Source organism: Tripterygium wilfordii, chromosome 3 (genome assembly GCF_013401445.1).
Source record: "Tripterygium wilfordii isolate XIE 37 chromosome 3, ASM1340144v1, whole genome shotgun sequence".
NCBI classification, from domain to species: Eukaryota; Viridiplantae; Streptophyta; class Magnoliopsida; order Celastrales; family Celastraceae; genus Tripterygium; species Tripterygium wilfordii.
The window spans coordinates 7,784,948-7,810,116 of NC_052234.1; the positions used below are offsets into that span (position 1 = coordinate 7,784,948).

The following is a 25,169-nucleotide window of genomic DNA, read 5'->3' on the forward strand; positions in this document are numbered from 1 at the left end:
TTGTTAGAAAGAGTTTATGTGCTTATTTTGAATATGTGTTTTTTTAAAATCTAACATGTATTTTGAGAGTTAAAACGTTTTAAAATTTCATTTAAGAAAATTGGGCTTCCATGAGATATCACTATATGAGCTACCTAACACTATTGATTGTACTTTAGTAAGCCCGAGAGCAGATATAAGACACGAGCATTTGAGCTTGAGCAGTTATGATTTTGCTTGAAGGTTTCACTTTGCTTATTGAACGATAATTCACTCTCAAAATATAAAAAAAATTGTCGACAATATTTGTAAGTCAATTTTCAATTATTACTTACCTTTTTCCTATAATATTTTGATTTTTAATGTTGTTTTTCATACTTTTGAAGACATAATTAATAAATAACCCAAAAAATTTGATAAAATATTTGGGTTATATATATATATATATCACTTGTTAACATTGAGATAAAAGTAAAAATCATATCCATAAATTTGATAAAATGTTTATAATTTCTTTTTTCGAGTTATCATATTTTGATAATATTGTATAATAACCTCATCAGGAATTCGATCGAACACTTCTATCTCAATGTATGTAACTAGACAATCAATGAGTAATTCATCTTTTATTCTATTTCGCAATTACTGCTTCACAATCTTCATAGTTTAAATGTTATTTCTACGGTTGCAGTTGTTATAGGAAAAGTCAATGCTAGTGTTATTATAGTCTATACTCAAGTGGATACACCAAGTTATACCTTGTCGTAATTATTTTTTATGCAAGACGAGTAATCTCATAAACCCTTATAAATGCATTAATGTTACTTCGCATATACTCCAACTCGTTCTCAAGTCACCTAGTTAAATTAGGAGGCAATTTAGTTATGTTAAATTTTTTTTCTTCAGTACTATTACTATTAAACAAATTTGGGTGGAGGGGGGTGCCCACCATTGGCTATGGGTGGTTCCCCCCTCCACTGTAGCAGTTACATAAAATAGGTAACCTTTAGGTAATATGTTGCTGACGCCTTTTTTTTTACTAGTTCTCTATATTTGTTCTCTAAAAATATAGAAAGACTAATGTTTTGGTAATATGATGTGATATGAATGCTCTAAGAATATCGGGAGGTGTGAATTATAATTAATTGCTGCAAGGAAAACTAACATTAATGTCGCTTAGAAGGGCTTAGGTAAGCATGGATATAAGACCATTAGCTTTCTATTTTTTCTTCTGTCATCAAATGTAATTAAATCTATTGGTGAAGTTCCTATATATTTATTCATGATTTGGAAGAATAATTCAAACAAATACCAGGTAGAAACAACAACTTGGCAACAAATATTATTTGAGTTGGGTACGTAATACCTTAGCTAAGCATATAGGCTTGTCTTGTTGATTTAGAAGAATCAGTTGAAGGATTTTCAAGTCGATCTGAAGACATGATATCCTTAGTTTCCTTGACTTCGGGAGAACTCTCACCCATTTCTTTCTCTGCTTCAAGTTCTTCGGATAGCTGGCATTCGTTTAGCAATTCCTCGCACTTAGCGATGTATTCATCAACTCTCCATGCATGCTTTGAACTATCTCAGCACCTTAAGCTTCATTGCAAGCGCAGCAAGCCCTTCAATATCCCTTGTTTGCTCTCTCTTTATCAAAATTGGCCTCCATATTGGCCATTTTCTCCTAAAATTGTTGCCTCCCTCTTTTTGCTACCTCTTCAAGTCTTTTCTTCTTAGACTGAGCATGTTCTTGATGAAACTTCAAGGCAGTTTCAGCCTTCTCCACCTTCATCATAGTCTTATCTCTTTCATTCTGAAGTTTGGTATTGCTCTCCAAAGCAATATGACGATCTTTTGCATTGTCCTTGGCTCTTGCCAATGCCTCAATATACTTCTGATGCCACTTTAGAGAATCAGCATTTGATTTTTCCACTTGAGACCTCCAATGCTTGACAACGCCCTCAAGCAATTGTATCTTTCGAGCACTCGCTGCCAAAGTATGTCTATTCATGGCCTCAATATGTTCAATTCTTGTGTTGCGTCTTCAGCAACCTTAGTTGTCTTCTTCTTAGTACTTTCAGCTCGAGTCCGAGCATCTTCAACATTAGATTGAGCGATAGCTAAACTCATTTTTAGATTCTCTAGGCGACCAGCATCTAAAGACACCTCATTTATAGGGATGTCTTTACATCTCGCCCTAATATCAGCTGAATCCCTCGAATTCACCACTTATTATGTGTAAATGCAGGAAAAAATTCAAAGGTCAAAAAGAAATTTATCTTTATTATTGTAGAATGGCCTAAAAGCTCTCCTAAACGCAAAAAGCAGAAAAGTCTGAATGATGGAATCTTTATCTCTCTTGAAAGTCGTCTTATGAAACGTCTTTTCATGAAAATCAAAATGACATCATTAAGCGTCATCTTGCTTAAAACAAGGCATCTCACCTTCAAACATAGCAAAACCCGTTTCTTGTATCAATAAGATACGTTGGATAAGGCATATGATAAAAATGGTTTCCCACGCTTTTCCACACCCTTTGACTGCGCACATCAACTAGACACTCACTTATTGTATATATGCAGTGTATTTAATGCAAAACTTTCTTTTTTGCAGAGCAAGCCATCCCTAGGAAACTCCTTCTCCCTCAAAACGATAAAATTCTCGCCAAAGAATAAACATATTCAGGGTACATTGTTTATACAGAATGTCATATACTGATATTTAGATTCTTCGCCTTGTAGGAACTCCACACGACATTCCTAAGTTTACCCACATGGTATTCTCAGGCCTACTTGGGCTTACTCAGATTTTCTCTACTAAATCCTAATAACGCCTTTGCTGCTAAAACTAGGTCAGCTATAAGTTCTTGCCTTAGCGCACTGACAGCAAGCCACAATCCTAAGGATTCACAGCATGGTATCCCCAAGACTACTATATGTAATTATTGCTTTTACATTTTTTGACTTTCAAGAAAATCAATTGCTATTATCTCCTCTCAACTAAAGACCTTGGTAACGCCTCGCTGCTAAGACAAGGTCAGCTATAAAACCTTCCCTCGCGTATTCACAATAAACTGTAAATCTTGATTTTCACTATATGGTATTCTCAACATGGCTACCTAAATGGGTTTCACTGTATGGTACTCCCAATCAGGCCATCTCTTATGAGCTTATCATTTAGGACAGTCGTTGGTTAACTTGAATATGCCAACATAACTTTTTTTACAGGTGCACTCGAATCGTATAGTGTAACTCAACTCGACTTTTCACTACTCTATAAGTTAAGCTGCACTTAACCTAGAGAGTGGGGGACAAACTGTGGTTGCCAAAAAGCGTCAAGCCTATTTTCCTTAGGTATGACTCTAAGCCCATTCATTTCTTTGACTAACGAGGCTCAATGCCCACGTTTTATGTACCAGACATAGTTTTTAAACTTGACCCACGCATCTAACCATCAAGGCGGAAGGGTAAAGGGTTTCGAGGTTGAACCGCGGGTTTTTAATAAATAACAAAATATAAATATTTATAGTTTAATAGTTATATACTATATAACAAGTTAGAGATGCATACCTATACAATTCAGCCTTAATTTTTCTACAAAAATTTACTAAATTCTATAGTAATAAGGAGATTAAATAAACAATTCATAAACCAAACACAAATTATACCATTATTATGCATAACAGTTTGATTACCAAACACAAATATTTAATATATATTTAAATATATAGTGTATAAGTATACATGATTATATGATATATTATACATAACAGTTTGATTACCTTGTAAAACCTCCTCTCTCCACGTCTTGGCATTTTCAAGCATTCAATTTCACACCACACACTTGTGAGGTCCTTAATCTCCATGGAATACTTTAATACTCACCCTCCGATGCATCCACATCTATAATCCAACAATCTTAAAATCACCTCATAACCTCCATTGCCCCTCTCTTTCTGCTTGAGCGAGTGGTGACATTGCAGAGATGATTTCTCTCATTTCCTTTCATAGATCTTGCTATCCTCTTCCCATATCTCGTTTTTCACTCATTCTATTATTTTCTTCGTTTTCTCTTCCTTTATCTGGAGTGTCGCTGACTAGTTGTCGTTCGATAGTCGCCGTCAAAGTGTGTCGGATCGTGGAAGACGATTACTCAAAAATTTTGAGGCGAAATCGTAAGACTGAGGCTGCCCTGAAATATGGATTTCACAAAACAACCAGTTTTTTGATAACCCGACGATTCACGGTTTTGTCAAAAATTGTCGGTCCAACCTACATTTATCCGGTTTGATGCTTATACAGTCTTTTACCAAAAATAAACCGTGTGCACTGCCCATTCACGAGTTTGGCGGTTGAACCGGTGGGCCAGTCCGAGTTTGAAAACTACGGTACCAGGTCCACTCCTATCATTTTGGGCTATTCGTAAATAGGCTCGTGGACAGCCTCAGGTATGACAATTATACACTCAACTCTTATGTTCGCATCACGTGTATGACTAGACACCTTGTCCACATCATTCTCAGATCAGGCAACTTGCCGTCCAAACCTTTCTCTTCAACTCGCTCTCATCATTTGCCTTAGCCACAACTACAAGAGTAACGTTAAGGTTTGACCAAACACATACTTTTCTTTGGCAGCAAATCGGTAGGGTTTTTTGCCCCATGCGACTTTGTAACTTGCACCCGTCTTATCACATTGGACAGGCCACAATCGGTGACATTTCTTTCACATTTCGGATACACTCAACTCTTAATATATGCCACTATATATCATCATTGAGATCGGACCTCACATGACGTGACATTATCTTCACTCCCTATATATAGTATAAACTCTTCCTTCTCCCAGAAGAAGGAGGTTCGATTCAAAATTACTCAAACGCTCTCTTCAGCTTAAATCTCACTTCACCATTATCTCTCTCTAAACACTTTCTTTGTTGTGCCTCCCACTAAGGTCTCACCTACACACATTCACATCCTTATTTTTGGCTTCCGCATTTATTGACTTGACCGTCAGAGCTTCTTTGGCCAGCACCCCATCAGTGTCAAGGTTTTTTGATTGTCTTCTACTTACGTGCGATTGTTGATAGCCTACGTCGACTTTTCGATTGTAGTTTGACCAACAATAACTTCAAATGTGAAAAAGTTGTTAATTAGCTTTCAAACTTCCTGTTAAAGCTTGTGTATTATCAGAAATACAAAATTTTTTATTTCCTTTTTTTAATTGTTTCAAAATGACTCCCATAAAAAAAAACATGCTACAAAATATCGGGTTAATGCAACTTTTAATTATATTTGACCTAGTTCAACTCGCACACCAAAAGTTTGAACGTTTCAATCTCATCGAAAGTACCAAAACGTTCATTAGATTTTTCAACTCTGGCGGATAGTCAACTCAATCAAGTGTCATAGAAAAGTCTGCAACTATTTGGTCCGCTGGTGTGAATGGATGAAAATAAAAGAAAATTTTCAAAAAATGACAATACCATATAGGCCTCGGGTCACCCCGATTTCTCTCCTACTTTTTTCACTACGTCTCCATCGTCCCCTTTCCAAGCAACACTTCCCCATCCACCGCAGTCGGAGGCTACAATTATTTTAGCTAAAATTGACCATAATACCCCCTTTTTCCTTTCTATGATAAGTCGGCGAGTTGACTGCCTGGAAGAAAAACCTATCTTAGAAACGTTTTGGAACCTTCGGTGATGAGATTGAATGTTTAAACTTTTGTTGTGCGAATTGAACTAAGTCAAATGTTTCCTTTACTAAGATTTGCATTAACCCGCAAAACAATCTAACCAAAATGTTCAATTCGCCCTACAATTGACATTGCATTGCATTTCTTTGTTTATAATAAGTCTTACCATAGCTTTCTAAGTAATCATGGGTCCAATTGTATTCATAAGTTTCTCCATAGGATAGGATTAAGTATGGCTTACAAAGTTTCAAGCCCTCAATCTTATTACGCACTTGAACTGGAAGTGAATTCCCACAGCACTAGCACCTTCTGATTCATTTACATAAAATAGAGCATGTAGCTCCTTCAAAATCAGGGCCATGCCCTCATTTGTTTTCGGTAGTATACCCAACTTACACATTCAACATATCTGCCTATACATATATATATATTATAGGCATATAAAACCAACTAGAGGTACGGAATGTTGGCTGATTTATATATGGCTTAAAGCCTATACTGATTTTTCAAAGGTTTGCCACCCAATTCTTCTGTGAAGAGTCTCTTCAAAAAATCTGATAACACGAACGGCTGATAGAGAGCTGGCTTGTCTGCTGATACTAATTCCTCAAATGGTCCATACAAGTCATCCCTGTTGCTGGTGTTGAAAAAAGCTGCAACTGAAACCCGTGGTTCGTGGTAAGAATTAGCCAGCACTCTGTGCTCTACACTCTTGTACTCATCATTGGTAAGAATCTGAAAAAAAAACACACGCACAGAAATCTTGAGAAAATTAACACTACAGTAACTAATTCTGTGTGCACCGTCTATTTACTTTTAACGTTTTAGTATTCTCCTACTTCTTCATAGGTGTGTACTCATGACCCACAACTTAAAACATAAGGAAGATATTCCTTAGAACCTGATCCTGAACCTGGGTAAAGTCTTTGGTTCAGGTCTGGCAGTTTCCATTGGTGCAAGAGTTTTTTTACCTGAAGTATGTCGCCGACATTGATGACAAGAGCTCCCAGGACAGGCTTAACATCCACCCATTCCCCATTGTACTTCACTTGCAAACCACCTACGTGGTCTTGTAGAAGTATCGTCAACACCGAGGGATCTGTATGAGATATAGTTCCAAAGGTTAAGTCAGGCTGAGGACAATATGGATAGTAGTGGCCCACAATTGTTCTTCCTTCTAAGAACATCATCTTCTTCAACTTTCCTTTTTCCAATCCCAAACCCTCGCACAGTAACCCCATCAACACCTCTCCCACCTGTTTGACCTCTTTATCCCACTCCAGAACCTCATTTCTGCATATCTCTGGGATTTCCTCTGGCTCAAAATTGCTATGAGATGGCCTAACACGCAGAGTATCTCTACAATAAGAAATTAGTGGAAATCAGTTCTCTCAATTACAAAGTATTCCAAAACCACGAATAACATAAAAAAAAACAGAGAGAGTAGATTTGTTACAAATTCTGCATTTACCAAAGTTATGATCAAAAGGCATTTAATGACCAAGAGCTCTTGAATGTGTTTACAATAAGTTCAAGTAGATATTAGTCTGGTGGATCAAAACATAAATTGAAAAATCGAAGACCTAATTCTTACCTCCAAGTTGCAGCTTTTAGCAAGTCAATGTTAGGACCGAAATCTACACTGCGTTTGAAATCCCTACCATATATGCGGGACTTGATCTCCGTGGGCTGCTCGTTAAACGAGTTAATAGCTCCGATCATGTTTTCCATGAGCTTCAATGGAATCCCATGATTGACAATCTGGAAGAAACCCAACTCGCGAGCGGCACGTGCTACTTGCTGAACTAACACAGGCCTTTTGTCCGAGTCAACGCCAGAGAAATCGACGGTGGCAACGATGTTAGGATTGGAGTAAGTTGGGACTATGGTTGATAAGCTCTCAGGTGGGTGGATGAAGAACGGAGGAACGGAGGTGATGCCCGAATCGACAAGGCCCTTCACTCCGGCCTTTGATTCGTGGAATGCTTTGATATCTTTGAGACCGTCATACTGTTTTTTATCGGCCGACATTGCTGTTGCTGCCATGGATATGGTTTTTTCTTGCTCTGTGTTTATTGTTAAGAAAGAGCTTGGCATCAGAAGTAAAGATGCTTACCTTGGCAATTCTGGAAGACGAGATTAAAGTTTATGCCGGCAATTCTGGAATGGCCGGCCAAACAAAGTTCCGAGATTAAAGTTACCTTTGTGTCCGTATTAATATAGACAAGACTTAGAGACGTTATATAAATTTGATAAAGGTTTGGTTGGTAGAATAATTGGACACAAAAACTGTTCGAATTATAATATTATCTTAACTAATATAATAAATTTGTTTACTAAGTTTAATTTGTTTAAAAATTAATTATAAATATCAAATAGTTTCATGACAAATAAGCAAATATTATCAGACAGTTTCATCACAGATAAGCAAATCAACAAAGTTTCAAATATCGGATAGTACATGACAGATGAGCAAATAAAGAATAGATGCAACTTCCTAAATTTTGTCGGAAATATTAGGTGCTTGCGCTGTGATGATTTATCTCAAGAAAGACTAAAGCAACTAAGGGAGCATGAGGAGCATCTTCCATTACAGAAAGGAGACTGGAAATGTGACCAGAAATGGGTCTTCCTACTTTTTACTTTCTACTAGTTTTGCCTCTCTTGCTCACAGATGGTAACTGCTTTGAGTTTCTAAAGATGCTACTTCTTAAATCTTGCAAAGAACAAAAGATGTCTACGATGCAAAGAGAAGCCTTCAAAGCGAGAGTTCAATCCCGGAGAATGGGAATGCGAATCGTGAGTCAATTTCCACTCTCAATCTTTTCAATAGCTACTGAAACATTAATATTTGTTTACATTGAATGTATGCAACTTATTTCTATGTAGGTGCAACGATATCAATTTCAGAAAAAACATGGTTTGCTTGAAATGCGTCCCCTCATTCTACAAAGGAAAAAGGAGTTAATAGTGGTTGTAGCAGCTTTAAGTTTGTCAGTAGTGAAAATGAAGTCGATAAGCATAAATCTAGGGTCCAAGATAGACCCAGTCCGGATATGTGAAAATTTGTGAAAGAGGATGGTGAAGACAATGATCGCTCAATTTCAGGGAATCGCGCTTCTGGAATTATAGATTTTCCTATTATTGGAGGTAAAAGCAGTTTGTCTCAAGACGCAAGAAAGAGAGAAAAATGGAAGGTAGAGATGTTAGAAAGAATCAAAAGTGCTGAAAGAAGAAGTCAAAAAAATGATGAATCTGGTGATGCCAACATTAAAAAAGGATTGAATTATCATCAAGCTTGTGATGATGTAGAGAGAGCTGCGTAGTATGGGTATAGAAAGAAAGTGGAATCAAGTTCTCTATATGCAATTCTACATAATGTTTGGGTTGAGGCTTTTCACATCTTTACATATATATATATATATTCTTAACGTTCTCTAATATATAAAGCTCAGTGGATTATTCAAAGGGTTCTCAATTTTTTGATGCTTGCTTTTGACACTTGTTGCCCTTCCTACCTATATATTTACTAGATTATGTGTTCTTATTGTTAATTCCATCTGCTATTGTTTCTAGGTCCAGCCTATTGTAATCTGTCAAAGATTTTCAGTAACTATTTTGTGAAGAACCTTTTCAGTTTTCAAGTGAACTGCCTCTGTAAAGCCCAGGCTTAAAGTCTGGTTCAACTGTGTTGATTGGTTCCTCCAAAGGAAAGGATAAAGTGTGTTTGAAATCAAAGGCTTTCTAAGCCAAAAACAGAAAATATTCATTCATCAAAGACAGAATACACAAGAAGCAGCTAGCTCCTACATTTCTTAACCTTACTAACAAGACATAAGACATTATAATAGAACAAACCAGAAAACAGTCACACATGCCACATATGCAGCACACAGACGTGGCTCCAACAGTGTGCAAAGAGCTACAAGCTTTGAAAATTTTAAAATTAGGGGTGTGGAGTGTTGGCTGATTTATATATGGCTTAAAGCCTATAGTGATTTTTTAAAGATTTGCCACCCAAATCTTCTGTGACATATCTCTTCATAAAATCTGATAACGTGAACGGCTGATACAAAGCTGGCTTGTCTGTTGATACTAATTCCTCAAATGGTCCATACAAGACATCGTTGTTGATGGTGTTGAAAAAAACTGCAACTGAAGCCCGTGGCTCGTCGTGAGAATTAGTCAACACTCTGTGCTCTACACTCTTGTACTCATCATTAGTAAGAATCTGAAAAACAAATCTATTTTCCAGTCCTAACCCCTCGCATAATAACCCCATCAACACCTCTCCCACCTGTTTGACCTCGTTATCCCACTCCAGAACCTCATCTCTGCATATCTCTGGGATTTCCTTTGGCTCAAAATTGCTGTGAGATGGCAAAACACGCAGTGTATCTCTACATTAAGAAATCAGTGTGAATCAGTTATCCCAACTAAAGAGTATTCCAAAAATAAAAAAATTTTGATTTACCAATAGCATAAAAAAGAAAATAGATTCGTTACAAAGCAAGTCTTGCTCTTGAATGTGTTCACAACAAGTTCAACTAAACATTGGCCTGGTGGATCAAAACAAAAATTGAAAAATCGAAGCCCTAATTCATACCTCCAAGTTGCAGCTTTTAACATGCCAATGTTACAACCGAAATCTACACTGCGTTTGGAACCATATATGCGTGACTTGATCTCCGTTGGCTGCTCGTTAAACGACTTTATAGCTCCAATCATGTTTTCCATGACCTTCAATGGAATCCCATGATTGACAATCTGGAAGAAACCCAACTCGCGACAGGCATGTGCTACTTGCTGGACTAGCACAAGCCTTTTGCCTGAGTCAACCCCGGAGAGATCGATGGTGGGAATGATGTTAGGATTGGAGGAAGTTGGGGCTTTGGTTGATAGACTGTCAGGTGGGTGGATGAAGAAGGGAGGAATGGAGGTAATGCCCGAATCGACAAGGCCCTTCACTCCGGCCTTTGATTCGACGAATGCTTTGATATCTTTGAGACGGTCATACGGTTTGCTATCGGCAGACATTGCTGTTACTGCCACGGATATGATTTTTCCTTGTTCTGTATTTATTGTGAAGAAAGAGCTTGGCATCAGAAGTAAAGATGCTTGCCTTGCCAATTCCGGAAGACGAGATTAAAGTTTATGCCGGCAATTCTGGAATGGCCGGCCAAACAAAGTTCCCATATTAAAGTTACCTTGGTGTCCGTATTAATATAGTCAAGACTTAGGAGAGGTTATATAAATTTGATAAAGGTGTGGTTGGTAGAATGGTTGGATTGATTTTTAATACTGGCGAAAAAGTTATATTTAAAAAGAGTTTAATATATGTTGTTAGGTGTTTGACGAATTAAAAACTGATATTAGCGAAAAAATTGTTGAATTATAATATTATCTTAAATAATATAATAAATTTGTTCACTAAATTTAATTTAATAAATATAATTTTTTTAAAATTAATTATAAATATCAGATAGAATTATAATATCATCTTAAATAATATAATAAATTTGTTCACTATATTTAATTTAATAAATATAATTTTTTTAAAATTAATTATAAATATCAGATAGTTTCATCACAAATAAACAAATACTATCAGATAATTTCATCGCAAATAAGCAAATTAATGTAAAAATAGGTGGATAGCCATAAGAAATACAGAGAAGCTAACTTGAAACTGTGAAAGATTATGTATTTTCTTAATGAACCGTACTGTGTTACAACCCTATTTCTACACAAAGAAAATAATAAAATAATATATATTGTACTGTACAAGGAAAAATAGGCTCCAAAGAGTCCCGCCAAGGGCATGTGCTCCCGCGTAGTCAACATTAAGCCTTAGGTTGTTAGGTTGCCCACGTGTTGTGTAACACCCCCCCAAGATGAACGTCTAGTATCAACAACGTTCAACTTGCGTAATAGACAATGAAGCTGACGAACTGGAATAGGCTTGGTCAAGAAGTCACCGGGTTGCTCGGTAGACGCAATGTGACGAAGTTACACCAAACCAACTTGAACCTTTTCCCGAACGAAATGACAATCTAATTCAATGTGTTTGGTACGTTTGTGAAAAACCGGATTGTTGCCAATGTGAATGGCAGCTTGAGAATCACAATATAAGGAGATAGGTTGTGTATGAATGTAATTGAGATCCTGGAGTAAAGCTGAAATCCATACTAGTTCACTGCAAGTATTTGCCATGGCTCGATACTCAGCTTCAGCGGAAGAACGAGAGATGGTAGATTGCTTCTTAGATTTCCATGACACCAGATAACCACCTAAGGTGATGCAAAAACCATTAACTGACCTGTGAGAGTCAGGACAGGATGCCCAATCTGAATCACAATATGCCTGAAGGTCATAAGAAAGAGTAGAGGAAAAGAAAATCCCTTGACCAGGACATCCTCGTAGATAACGTAACACTCGGTATGTAGCTTGAAGATGGTAATCAGTTGGAGAGTGCAAAAACTGACTCAAGTTATGAACAACATAACTCACATCGGGACGAGTTAATGTGAGATATGTAAGTCGTCCAACTAATCGAAGATAGATGCTAGGATCTGGAAGTAAAGAACCATCATTAATGGAAAGATGGACATTCAACTCCGTGGGGGAAGTAAGAGGCTTGGCATCCAAAAATTGAAAATCTTGAAGAAGATCCAATGCATAATTGCATTGACTGATCATTAATCCGGTAGTTGATCTATCAATTTTCATACCAAGAAAGAACTTCATGGGACCCAAATCTTTGAGTTTAAAACATGATCGAAGATGATCTTTAACTGATTGAATAAGGTGCTCATTAGTGTCCCCAATGACCATGTCATTTACGTAGAGAAGAAGAGCGAGAAAATCAGCACCTTTCCTTGGAGTGAACAAGGAATAATCATATTTAGATTGTTGAAATCCATAGGCAATGAATACTGAGTAGAATTTGCCATTCCATTGGCGAGACGACGGCTTCAAACCATAAATTGACTATCTAAGCTTGCAAACAAACTGGGGTTGTGCCAGGCTGGTTGATATCCCGAAGGTGGTGCCATGTATACCTCCTCATGAAGATCCCCTTGAAGGAATGCGTTCTGAACATCCAGTTGATGTAAAGACCACTTGCACATAAATGCTAGGACTAAGAAAATCCGAACAGTAACCATCTTTACAACCAAGGAGACGTCTTTGTATAATCAAATCCAGCTTTTTGATTGAAACCCTGCGCCACTAGGCGTGCTTTATGAGTTTCAATTGTTCCATCAGAGTGAAACTTGTGATGCCAACATTAAAAAATGATGAATCTGGTGATGCCAACATTAAAAAAGGATTGAATTATCATCAAGCTTGTGATTATGTAGAGATAGCTGAGTGGTTTGGGTATAGAAAGAAAGTGGAATCGAAGTTCCCTATCTGAACAGTAGAAATGTTTGGCATGATTGAAGATGCAAGAATATGCAATTCTACGTAATGTTGGGTCGGGACTTTTACTAGATCATGTGTTCTTATTGTTAATTCCATCTGCTATTGTTTCTAGCTCCAGCCTATTGTAATTTGTCAAAGATTTTCAGTAACTATTTTGTGAAAGAATATTTCCAGTTTTCAACTGTGTTCATTGGTTTCCCCAAAGGAAAGGATTATGTGTGTTTGAAAACAAAGGCTTGCTAAGCCAAAAACAGGAAATATTCATTCATCAAAGACAGAATACACAAGGAGCAGCTAGCTCCCTACAAATTCTTAACCTTACCAACAAGACATAAGACATTATAATACAACATACCAGAAAACAGTCACACATGCCACATATGCAGCACACAGACGTGGCTCCAACAATCTGCAAAGAGCTACAAGCTTTGAAAATTTTAAGATTAGGGGTAGAGTGTTGGCTGATTTATATATGGCTTAAAGCCTGTAGTGATTTTCTAAAGCTTTGCCACCCAAATCTTCTGTGATATATCTCTTCATAAAATCTGATAACGTGAACGGCTGATACAAAGCTGGCTTGTCTGTTGATATTAATTCCTCAAATGGTCCATACAAGTCATCGTGGATGCTGGTGTTGAAAAAAACTGCAACTGAAGCCCGTGGTTCGTGGTAAGAATTAGCCAACACTCTGTGCTCTGCACTCTTGTACTCATCATTAGTAAGAATCTGAAAAACAAAAAAAAAAAAAAAAAAAAAAAAAAAAAAACAGAAATCTTTAGAAAATTAGCACTATAGTAACTAATACTGTGCACACTGTCTATATACTTTTAACGTTGTAGTATTCTCCTGCTTAATCAATATGAGGCTCTAATCTTAGGTAAAAGGAATACATTCTTTAGAACCGAACCAGGATAAGGTCTTTGGTTACTAGACTACTTTTACCTTAAGTATGTTGCCGACATTGATAACAAGAGCTCCCGAGACAGGCTTAACATCCACCCATTCCCCATTGTGCTTCACTTGCAAACCACCTACGTGGTCTTGCAGAAGTATCGTCAACACCGAGGGATCTGTATGAGATTTAGATCCAAAGGTTAACTCAGGCTGAGGACAATATGGATAGTAGTGGCACACAATTGATCTTCCTTCTAAGAACATCATCTTCTTAAACTTTCCTTTTTCCAGTCCCAGCCCCTCGCATAATAACCCCATCAACACCTCTCCCACCTGTTTGACCTCGTTATCCCACTCCAGAACCTCATCTCTGCATATCTCTGGGATTTCCTCTGGCTCAAAATTGCTACGAGATGGCAAAAAATGCAGGGTATCTCTACATCAAGAAATCAGTGTGAATCAGTTATCCCAGCAAAAGAGTATTCCAAAAATAAAAAAAATTTGACTTACCAATGGCATAAAAAAGAAAATAGATTTGTTACAAAGCAAGTCGTGCTCTTGAATGTGTCTACAACAAGTTCCAAGTAAATATTAGTCTGGTGGATCAAAACAAAAATTGAAAAATCGAAGCCCTAATTCTTACCTCCAAGATGCAGCTTTTAACGTGCCAATGTGACAACCGAAAGTTACACTGCGTTTGGAACCATATATGCGTGACTTGATCTCCGTTGGCTGCTCGTTAAACGACTTTATAGCTCCAATCATGTTTTCCATGACCTTCAATGGAATCCCATGATTTACAATCTGGAAGAAACCCAACTCGCGACAGGCACGTGCTACTTGTTGGACTAGCACAGGCCTTTTGTCCGAGTCAACGCCGGAGAGATCGACGGTGGGAATGATATTAGGATTGGAGGAAGTTGGGGCTATGGTTGATAGACTGTCAGGTGGGTGGATGAAGAAGGGAGGAATGGAGGTGATGCCCGAATCGACAAGGCCCTTCACTCCGGCCTTTGATTCGACGAATGCTTCGATATCTTTGAGACGGTCATACGGTTTGCTATCGGCAGACATTGCTGTTGCTGCCATGGATATGGTTTTTTCTTGCTCTGTGTTTATTGCGAAAAAAGAGCTTGGCATCAGAAGTAAAGATGCTTACCTTGGCATCAGGAGTGGGTTTTCTTCACCATTTTGTTCACTTGTACAGAATCTGCACATATAATTTCAAAACAAAGTCAATGAATGAAGAAAACTCTAAACAGTAACAAATTGAATCCATCCCCAAATTCAAAGCTCTCAACAAAATCGAAACCCTAAAACCGTATACTAATAACAAATTGAAACCGTAAACAAAATTGAAATCGTCTGTCAAAAACTTAACAAATAGTAAACACAGAATCCCTACCCAAGATCGAAACCCAAAATAGGTATGTAGATTATCGAAGATCGAAAGCCAAGATAGAAATTCAAATTACCCAAGAACGAAGTCGAAAATCAAAGAGGTGGAACTCTAACCAAAATCGACCCTAAAACACACCCAAGATCCAGATCACGTACCTATATTCTTCAGAGGTAGCTCCACAATCGCAACTTTGATTTTTTCTTCTCTTTGTTTTCTTTGAAGATGCCAAGCTGATATAATCATAGGCAAACCCATCATTTTCAATTGTCTTATAAGCTTTATCACTTTGGACAGCCATTGTCTGCCAACATAGCTTTTTTCACGCTTATCACTTAGGACCGCCATTGTCTGATCTGAATATCCCAACATAGCTTTTTTCGCAGGTGCGCACTCAAATCGCATGCTGTAACTCAACTTGGCTTTTCAATTGAAGGTTTTGAACACAACACCGGACCGGACCGGCCGGTCCAACAGGTGATCGGAAATTTTTCCAATTGATGCATCAGAGCCGATATTTTACGAACCGAGATGTTTTCAATTGAATCAGCCGATTCTTCAGGTGAACCAGTCGGAATCGACCGGTTTGGTTTAGAACCGGTTCGGTTCATATGTTAAAGTTATGAAATTCTTTTTAAATTTTATTCTCGGTTTGAATTCATAACCTTTTATTCTTTAAAAAATGATCTAACCACTAGACTATGAGATTTTGTTTATTTAAAATGAAATTTTATTTGAATATATTGTATTGTTTATAAAAATTTCCTTCTATATTATATGCCAATAATATAGATATATATATATATATATATATATATATATAATTCATTACGTTGAATCCAGTTCAAACCCGGTTTGAACCTTTGATCCGTGAATCAAAGATTTTTTCGATTCGATGATCGGTCCGGTTTTCACTACTCTCTAAGTCAAGCTGCACTTAACCTACAGAGTGGGGGACAAACTACAGTGGTTAAAAATCGTCAAGCCCATTTTCCTCAGGTATGACTCTAAGCCCATTCAGTTATTTGACTAACGAGGCCCAATACCCACTTTTATGAACTAGGGTCCACTCTTGTTATCTCGGGTTATTCGCAACAACCTCAAGTATGACAACTATACACTCAACTCTTATGTTCGCAGCACATGTATGACTAGACACATTGTCCACATCATTCTCAAATCATGCAACTTGTTGTCCAAACCTTTCTCTTTAACTCACTCTCATCATTTGCCTTAGCCGTAACTACAAGAGTCGACCTCAAAGTTCGACCAATCACATACTTTTCTTTGGCATCAAGCCTGTAGGGTTTGTTGCCCCATGCAACTTTGTAACTTGCACCCATCCTATCACAAGGGACAGGCCGCAATCGATGAGATTCCTTTTGTTAACAATCTTATCAGTCCACATTTTGGCACACTCCACTCTCAAGATATCCCACTACAGATAATCATTAAGATCTGACCTCACATGGCATGACATCATCTTCACTCCCTATATAAAGTATAAACTCTTCCTTATCCCAGAAAAAGGAGGGTCGATTTGAAATTACTCAAAGACTATGCTCTCTTCAACTTAAAATCTTCATTCGCATTCTCTCTCTCTAAACACTTTCTCTACCGCGGCTCTCTCCACGGTCACACCTAGACACACTCGCATCCATCGCATCCTTATTTTTGGCTTCCGCCTTTTCTGACTTGACCGTTGGAGTTTCTTTGACCGACACCCCACTGGTTTCAAGGTTTTTCGATTGTCTTCTACTTGTGTATGTTGCAGGTCGTTGATAGCCTACCTCAAATTTTCTATTGTAGTTTGAGCCATCTACAATAACTTCAAATATGAAAAAATTGTTTATTAGCTCTCAAACTTCCTTTGCACACTTGTGTATTATCAGATAGACAATTTTTTATTTACTTTTTTTTTCAATTGTTTCAAAACAACTCCTAGAAAAAAAAAATGCTACAAAATATCATATTAATGCAACTTTTAATCGTATTTGACTTAGTTCAATTGGCACACCAAAAGTTCAAACGTTTCAATCTCATCACCGAAAGTACCAAAATGTTCATTAGATTTTTTAACTTTGCCCGGTATCAACTCACCGAAGTGTCATAGAAAAGTTTGCAACTATTTGACATGTTGGTGTGAACGGATGAAAATAAACTTTAATTTTTTCAAAAAATGACAACGCCATATGGGCTCGAATCACCCCAATTTCTTTCTCCTACTTTCTTTTCCACTACGTCTCCATCATCCCTTTTCCAAGCAACACTTCCCCCTCAACCAGAGTTGGTTGCTACAATTTTTTTAGCTAGAATTGACTATAATACCCCATTTTCTTTTCTATGATAAGTCGGTTAGTTGACTGCCTGCAGGAAAATGTTGTCCGAGAAACGTTTTGAAACTTTCGGTGATGAGATTGAATGTTTGAACTTTTGTTGTGCGAGTTGAACTGAGTCAAATCTTTCCGTCACTGAGATTTGCATTAACCCACAAAAATATCTAACCAAAATGTTCAATTCGCCCTACAATTTCGTCTTAGTTACAAATAATTTCGTCTTAGTTACAAATCTGAAAAAAAGAAGACTGTTTTGCAATGTCGATATATTATTCTTTTCGTTCGGTTCTTCACTGCAATATCAACCTCTGTTTCAACCAGATACAGTTTGACATTGTATTTCTTTGTTTATAGCAAGTCTTACCATAGCTTTCTAAGTAATCATGGGTCCAATTGTATTCATTGGTTTCTCCATAGGATAGGATTAAGTATGGCTTACAAAGTTTCAATTCAACTAGTTTGGTCACTTAGGTTAGCTCTAGTCAAGCCCACCATGAACGACCCAAGCCTAGTCCCAAATCTCAATATTACAAATTCTAAAAAGCATGATTATATGTTGAGACTATGGGGCTAGAGTCTCTTGATATGTGTTGGAAATCAAAGGCTTGCCGTTAAGCCAAAAACAGAAAATATTCATTCATCAAAGAAAAACATAAGGAGCAGCTACCTCCTTATAGAGCTTGTAGTTCTTTCACATTCAGGGCCATGCCCTCATTTGTTTTCGGTGGTAAACCCAACTTACACATTCAACAACTCTGCCTATATATATAGGCATGTAAAACCAACTAGAGGTATGGAATGTTGGCTGATTTATATATGGCTTAAAGCTTATAGTGATTTTTCAAAGGTTTGCCACCCAATTCGTTGGTGATGTATCTCTTCAAAAAATCTGATAACGCGAATGGCTGATACAGGGCTGGCTTGTCTGCTGATGCTAATTCCTCAAATGGTCCATACAAGTCATCCCTGTTGGTGTTGTTGAATAAAACTGCCGCTGAAGCTCGTGGTTCGTGGCAAGAATTAGCCAATACTCTGTGCTCTACACTCTTGTACTCATCATTAGTAAGCATCTGAAAAACAGCAGAAATCTTGAGAAAATTAGCACTATAGTGACTAATTCTGTCCACACTATCTATATATTTTTAACGTTTTAGTATTCTCCTACTTAATCAATACGAGGCTCTAATCATAGGTGTGCATTCAAGACCCACAACTTAGACATAAGGAAGATATTCCTTAGAACCTGAACCAGGGTAAGGTCTTTGGTTCGAGCTCCAGACTTTTTTACCTGAAGTATGTCGCCGACATTGATAACAAGGGCTCCTGGAACAGGCTTAACATCCACCCATTCCCCATAGTGCTTCACTTGCAACCCACCTACGTGGTCTTGTAGAAGTATCGTCAACACCGCGGGATCTGTATGAGATTTAGTTCCAAAGGTTAAGTGAGGCTGAGGACAATACGGATAGTAGTGGCCCACAATTGTTCTTCCTTCTAAGAACATCATCTTCTTCAACTTTCCTTTTTCCAATCCCAAACCCTCGCACAGTAACCCCATCAACACCTCTCCCACCTGTTTGACCTCTTTATCCCACTTCAGAACTTCATTTCTGCATATCTCTGGGATTTCCTCTGGCTCAAAATTGCTGTGAGATAGCCGAACACCCAGAGTATCTCTACAATAAGAAATTAGTGGGAATCAGTTATCTCAATTACAGAGTACAAGAATTCAACATATTAAATTGTGCTTCATTTACCAACAATATGATCAAAATGCATTTAACGATTTAGGAGTAAATCCCCTAAAGAGAGATTAAAAATAGACCAAGAGCTCCTCGTTTAAACGTGCAAGTCTTGCTCTTGAATATGTTTACAATAAGTTCAAGTAAATATTGAAAAATCGAAGCCCTAATTTTTACCTCCAAGTTGCAGCTTTGGTGTAGAACAGGTCCAGGTTAGAAATGAAAGCTACACTGCGTTTGAAATCCCTACCATATATGCGTGACTTGATCTCCGTGGGCTGCTCGTGAAATGATTTAATAGCTCCAATCATGTTTTCCATGACCTTCAATGAAATCCCATGATTGACAATCTGAAAGAAACCCAACTCGCGACCGGCACGTGCTACTTGCTGGACTAGCACAGGCCTTTTGTCCGAGTCGACGCCAGAGAGATCGATGGTGGGAACGATGTTAGGATTGGAGGAAGTTGGGAGCACTATGGTTGATAGGCTGTCAGCTGGGTGGATGAAGAAGGGAGGAACGGAGGTGATGCCCGAATCGATTAGGCCTTTCACTCCGGCCTTTGATTCATCGAATGCTTTGATATCTTTGAGACGGTCGTACGGTTTGTTATCTGCCGATATCGCCGTTGCTGCCATGGACATGCTTTTTCTTGATCAGTATTTACTGTTTACGCACTTACTGTGAAGAAAGAGCTTCGCCTTAGAAGCAAAGATGCTTTCCTTGGTGTCCGTAATAAGATGGACAAGACTTGAGTCTTGACTTGAGGAGACGTTATATAATGGTACAAATATTAAAAAGTCCCTCTACAGTTTGTATATTTTTTCGAGCTTCCGTTAGAGCATCCACAATGGTGCTATATTTAACATTGTTAATAATACTTTTTGGATAAATATAGTGTTATACCATCACAATGGGTATAATGGTGTGTATTTCAAATACTTGAAATGTTACTTTTTTTATAAATATAGCGCTACATACACACAATGGGTGAAAAATGACACTTGAAAATTTAGTTGTGGAAAAAGGATACTTGAGAGTTGGAGTATATATATAGTTGATGAATAGTGAAGAGAGAGATGATGAAAATGAAGAGAGAAGTGATGAAAATGAAGAAAGAGAAGATTAAAAGAAAGAGAGAGTTAATGAAAAGAAAGAGAGAGAAGATGAAAAGAAAGGGAGAGATGATGAAAAGGAAGAGAGAGAAAATAGAGAAAATGAATATAGAGTGTTGAAATTTATGGAGTGTTGATGAATAGTGTTTATTATGGGACCCACTCATCCAATTAAATTGTGCCACATAGGAAAGAGGAGAAGAGAGAGAATGATTTTGAAGTGCTGTATTATATTACTACTACTGTGGATGCTCTTATAAGAGCAAGTCCAACCCATTATTTATTTTTGGTAACACAGTTTCCCCTATTTTAAATAAAAAACAGTTCTAGGTTACCAGTTTTCTAACATCCTTCCAATCACATATCCAATTTTAACATCACATCAAATATTTTAATATTTTCCAACATAATTACTTTTAACTACCTTCAACTTTAACTTATTATAACAAATGCAACTAATTTTGTCTTAATTTTAATAATGTCATCATTATATATTATTACAAATTAAAAAAAATTAATATTGATATTCTGTATGAATATATTTATGTATTATTATTTCAAAATTATTATTTTTATAAAAAAAATTAAAGTGTTAATTAATCAACACCACATATTTCTGATACCAAAAATTTAATCACCACCATTCCATGATTTATTCACCACCACATATTTCATTTAATTACGACCACACATTTCAGTTATCATTCCATGATTTATTCACGGCCACATATTTCAGATACCATTCAAACATTGATTCATGACCACATATTTCACTTAATAACCACCACACATTTCTTATACCATTCTATGATTTATTTTGCACCACACATTTAAGCTACCACAACACATTTGCATTTGGCTATAAATAAGCTACTTTCCCATATGAACTTCACTTCACTTCACTCCACTTTACATTCAATTCTAGTCTCACTTATACACTCTGTTTTCTTGCAAGTAGATAATCTTCCATATGTCTCGCCGTAATCATTTGGTTAATATGTTACTCGAGGAGGATGATACTGTCAATGACGATTTTTCTCTGCTCGCAACTTTAATCGTGGAGGAGGAAGAAGATCATCCAGCTGCACGCCGTGGTTCTATGCCAGGTCATGCTGTAAGCTGAAGGTCATGAAAGACTTTATCGTGATTATTTTGCTGAGACACCCACATACCCTCCCAACATATTTCGAAGGAGGTTTCGAATGAATCGTTCTCTATTTCTCCGAATTTTATCTGCCGTCGAAGGATTTGATCCATATTTTGCGCAAAAAAGAGATGCTATTGGCGTGCCTGGTTTGTCTTCGCTTCAAAAGGTAACTACTGCACTTAGGATTCTTGCTTATGGAGCATCTGCAGATTCTGTAGATGATTACGTACGGATTGGCAAAAACACTGCCATTGAAAGCGTCAAAAGGTTTGTTAGAGCAATTATTGCTTTATTTCATGAACAATATTTAAGATTGCCAAACAATGAGGATGTGATTAGGTTATTAGCTATGAACGAAAGACGCGGTTTCTCTGGAATGTTGGGTAGTATTGATTGTATGCACTGGAAGTGGAAGAATTTTCCAACTGCTTGGCAAGGTATGTATACTGGTCATATTCAAGAACCGACCATGATTTTAGAAGCAGTTGCTTCACAAGATCTCTGGATATGGCATGCCTTTTTTGGTTTACCAGGATCCCTAAATGATTTGAATGTGCTGGATCGATCTCCTTTATTCAATGAACTTGCAGAAGGTCGTGCTCCTCCAGTAAACTACACAATTAATGACAACAATTACTCGATTGGATACTATCTTGCTGATGGTATATATCCATCATGGTCAACATTCGTCAAGACTATTCCAGCTCCACAAGGTAATAAGAGGCAATTCTTTGCTAAAGCTCAAGAATCGGCTCGCAAAGATGTTGAGCGAGCATTTGGGGTACTGCAATCCCGTTTTGCAATCGTGCGTGGACCGGCACTTTATTGGGAGATTGATACTTTATTGGATATTATGCGAGCGTGTGTAATACTACACAACATGATCGTTGAGGATGAGCGAGACCATTATGGTATCAATTTCAATTACGATACAATTGAGGGGTATACGCCGCCAAATATTTCACATTCACTCATACCTGAAACTATGGAGTACGTTGACACTTATTATCGTATTAGAAATAGGCAGAGTCACTCTCAATTGCAAGCAGATCTTGTTGAACATCTTTGGCAATTACATGGTGGAGAATAATTATATTAGTAGTTGTTTTAATGTTGTGCGAGTGCTTTGTTTAGGCTACTACTTCAAGTGGTGAATTGTATTACTGTTTTAATGTTGTGCGAGTGCTTTGTTTAATTCGGTGTATTAGCAATATAAATTATATATGTTGTATTGACTAGTAATTTAAGTGCTTATATTAAAAGTTATGAATGCAATCAGATCAAATACAAACAATTGGAACTATCCATTATATAATTAAACCCACAATTCATACATATGAGGTCAGAACTTAAATAGTGTTTAATACATATAAACATTAAGCTAATAATTAACATATTCAGAGTTCAATCAAGGCCTTGTCTAGCTAATATTTCTGCCTTGCGACGCTCGTAATATGTTGCTAAACCTGGAGGCATGCTAGCAGTGTCCATAAGCATGATTCTTTCCTCTTCCATTGCTTCTTTGATACGATATTTTTTCTTCTCAATGTCTATCAATCCTTGTTGTTGTGAGAATGCTCTCTCATATCGGGCTTCTCTTTTTGTGCATTCTTCGTCAAATTTTATTATCATCATTGCTGAAGAAGTTGTAGAAGCACTGGTAGCTTGTGTCTTCCCTTTGCGGTGGCGTTCTTTCGATGCTTTTCTACCAAGTGGTCGCTCTAACTCATCAAAAGTGCTGGGCACATTTTCATCTTCTTCTAGATTTATTGAATCAGGAGTTGTTGGGGGAGAGGATTGCGGACTAGAATTCTTTGTTTTCTTGTTGGCCTTCCTTGAAGAATTCTCCATCATCCACTTTGGGTGATGTCTCAATTGATACCAACAATGTAAGAATTGGAATGAATGACTTTCCAATTGTTTGAACATTATTTGAGCCTGCATAATCTGTAATTGCACGATGCAAATAATGCAAGTAAAATAAAATAATATATTGAAGTCAACAAAGGCAGAGGAAGCACATGTAAACCAAGGCAGAGGAAGCATAAATTTACTACAAAGTAGGAGAGGAGCTGCAGTAAAGCATAACATGTAAAATAATAACAAAGTAATCATACTAAAGCATCCGAAAGTTTCCAATTTCTCAACAGATTAACAATCAATAGATTCCATAATTGATAGTGAGACAGATAACAAAGGAATTGCTTATTGATAAATATTAATACCTTATCTTGTTCAGTCACTCCACTCTGTTGTCTTCCATCTATTTTCGCAAAATGTCCACAAAATTTGTTAACTTCTCTTTGTAAAGTACTCCAACGATGTTGCAGCGAGACTTTAGATCGGACAATATTAACATCTTGCTTGTTTTCATTGTAGTAATTTTCAATCCTTTCCCAATAGGCGCCTAGCTTTTGTTGGTTTCCTTGCACCGGATCTAAGCTAGTATTAAGATATGCGGAAATGAGCAATAAATCATCCTCAATTGCAAAGTTGGTTCCCCGTTGACCCCTCCTAGCAATGGAAGGGGTATTGGTGAATTGAGGCACGGTAGGACTATCCTCATTAGTTTCACTATGCTCATTGGTAAGAAAGGGATCGTCGATGGTTGATCCTCCACTTAAAAGACTGGTGTAATAAGCATTGTTTTGTGAATCCATCTACGAAGAATAATGAAAGACAAAGAAAGATGCATCAAAGGAAAATTTCCACCCGAATTCTTGAAATTGCTTGATAGAAATTGGTAGACTCGGTGAAGAAATGATGTTGTCAAATCTCCACCTCAATTACTAAAACAATCACATATCGTTCGAGCTAAGCTGTTGTTGAGAACATTTATGATAATTTAACACACCAAATGACCATGATTTTCTTCAAAATTGCAGCTAATCTTACCACCATTCTCTATCATTACCAAATTTAATTACCATATTTGCCAAGTCTTGCCATTTTAATGATTCTCCAATTTACAATTGCAGAATTTCTACAATCTTGCACTTTCTCATCATCCAATACAAGTAATTTCAAAATTGAATGCACTAATAAAAAGAGAAACACTTTTGCAAGGGGAAAAAATGCTACAGTTCATACTTCTGCTCAGAAAAGATGAATTTCTCTTCTCATTGATTCCATTGCTGGAATCTCTGAAGTCTGACATGTGAATTGTTTCATGAACTCATCATTGCAGAAGAATCGGCTAAATAACAGCACTAGAAATGAAAGAATAACACAACCATTACAAATTCAAAAAAAAATAAAAATTGGGGATTCTGGAAAAGCAAATGGAGAATGGATGGCTCTCATAATATATTTCATATATTTCTGCTCACATTCATCAGTCGGAATAGCGTATATTGCCCACAATTAGGCAAGTAATCACAGAGCAACCATGAACAAACTCGAGAACAAAACAGCAAAACATTGTATACTCTTGAAC

At 37.2% G+C, this 25,169-nt stretch overlaps 8 protein-coding genes and 2 non-coding genes across 10 annotated transcripts; 2 read left to right on the plus strand and 8 right to left on the minus strand.

The window, feature by feature from the left end:
• Positions 1-6,130: 6,130 nt before the first annotated feature.
• LOC119994877 (1-aminocyclopropane-1-carboxylate oxidase homolog 1-like) lies at positions 6,131-7,907 on the minus strand. The gene is made up of 3 exons (XM_038841270.1): positions 7,270-7,907; positions 6,647-7,034; positions 6,131-6,410 (listed from the first exon to the last, which is right to left on the minus strand). Exons 1-3 carry the CDS (start codon positions 7,770-7,772, stop codon positions 6,162-6,164), a joined length of 1,140 nt encoding a protein of 379 aa, XP_038697198.1. The 5' UTR covers positions 7,773-7,907; the 3' UTR covers positions 6,131-6,161.
• A 229-nt stretch (positions 7,908-8,136) lies between these two features.
• Positions 8,137-9,001, plus strand: LOC119995581. Its single transcript, XM_038842094.1, has 4 exons — positions 8,137-8,287; positions 8,350-8,474; positions 8,565-8,664; positions 8,784-9,001. The coding sequence occupies exons 1-4, from the start codon at positions 8,137-8,139 to the stop codon at positions 8,999-9,001; spliced, it is 594 nt and encodes a 197-aa protein (XP_038698022.1).
• Positions 9,002-9,657: 656 nt separating this feature from the next.
• On the minus strand, positions 9,658-10,883 carry LOC119995582 (1-aminocyclopropane-1-carboxylate oxidase homolog 1-like). Its single transcript, XM_038842096.1, has 2 exons — positions 10,282-10,883; positions 9,658-10,075 (listed from the first exon to the last, which is right to left on the minus strand). The coding sequence occupies exons 1-2, from the start codon at positions 10,776-10,778 to the stop codon at positions 9,658-9,660; spliced, it is 915 nt and encodes a 304-aa protein (XP_038698024.1). The 5' UTR covers positions 10,779-10,883.
• Positions 10,884-11,684: 801 nt separating this feature from the next.
• LOC119995583 (uncharacterized mitochondrial protein AtMg00810-like) lies at positions 11,685-12,805 on the minus strand. The gene is made up of 2 exons (XM_038842097.1): positions 12,737-12,805; positions 11,685-12,647 (listed from the first exon to the last, which is right to left on the minus strand). Exons 1-2 carry the CDS (start codon positions 12,803-12,805, stop codon positions 11,685-11,687), a joined length of 1,032 nt encoding a protein of 343 aa, XP_038698025.1.
• Positions 12,806-13,373: 568 nt separating this feature from the next.
• On the minus strand, positions 13,374-15,704 carry LOC119994892 (1-aminocyclopropane-1-carboxylate oxidase homolog 1-like). The gene is made up of 4 exons (XM_038841271.1): positions 15,552-15,704; positions 14,638-15,204; positions 14,043-14,430; positions 13,374-13,826 (listed from the first exon to the last, which is right to left on the minus strand). Exons 2-4 carry the CDS (start codon positions 15,132-15,134, stop codon positions 13,578-13,580), a joined length of 1,134 nt encoding a protein of 377 aa, XP_038697199.1. The 5' UTR covers positions 15,135-15,204; positions 15,552-15,704; the 3' UTR covers positions 13,374-13,577.
• A 2,613-nt stretch (positions 15,705-18,317) lies between these two features.
• Positions 18,318-20,225, minus strand: LOC119994908 (1-aminocyclopropane-1-carboxylate oxidase homolog 4-like). Its single transcript, XM_038841272.1, has 3 exons — positions 19,649-20,225; positions 19,018-19,405; positions 18,318-18,799 (listed from the first exon to the last, which is right to left on the minus strand). The coding sequence occupies exons 1-3, from the start codon at positions 20,113-20,115 to the stop codon at positions 18,551-18,553; spliced, it is 1,104 nt and encodes a 367-aa protein (XP_038697200.1). The 5' UTR covers positions 20,116-20,225; the 3' UTR covers positions 18,318-18,550.
• A 1,331-nt stretch (positions 20,226-21,556) lies between these two features.
• Positions 21,557-22,823, plus strand: LOC119995584. The gene is made up of 3 exons (XM_038842098.1): positions 21,557-21,680; positions 21,712-22,116; positions 22,324-22,823. The coding sequence occupies exons 1-3, from the start codon at positions 21,557-21,559 to the stop codon at positions 22,821-22,823; spliced, it is 1,029 nt and encodes a 342-aa protein (XP_038698026.1).
• Positions 22,824-23,137: 314 nt separating this feature from the next.
• On the minus strand, positions 23,138-24,393 carry LOC119995585 (glutathione S-transferase T3-like). Its single transcript, XM_038842099.1, has 2 exons — positions 23,959-24,393; positions 23,138-23,680 (listed from the first exon to the last, which is right to left on the minus strand). The coding sequence occupies exons 1-2, from the start codon at positions 24,391-24,393 to the stop codon at positions 23,138-23,140; spliced, it is 978 nt and encodes a 325-aa protein (XP_038698027.1).
• Positions 24,394-24,822: 429 nt separating this feature from the next.
• On the minus strand, positions 24,823-24,923 carry LOC119995750. The gene has a single exon (XR_005467709.1). It is a non-coding gene; the product is annotated as a small nucleolar RNA R64/Z200 family (small nucleolar RNA).
• A 104-nt stretch (positions 24,924-25,027) lies between these two features.
• On the minus strand, positions 25,028-25,118 carry LOC119995749. The gene has a single exon (XR_005467708.1). It is a non-coding gene; the product is annotated as a small nucleolar RNA U54 (small nucleolar RNA).
• Between the last annotated feature and the right edge of the window lie 51 nt (positions 25,119-25,169).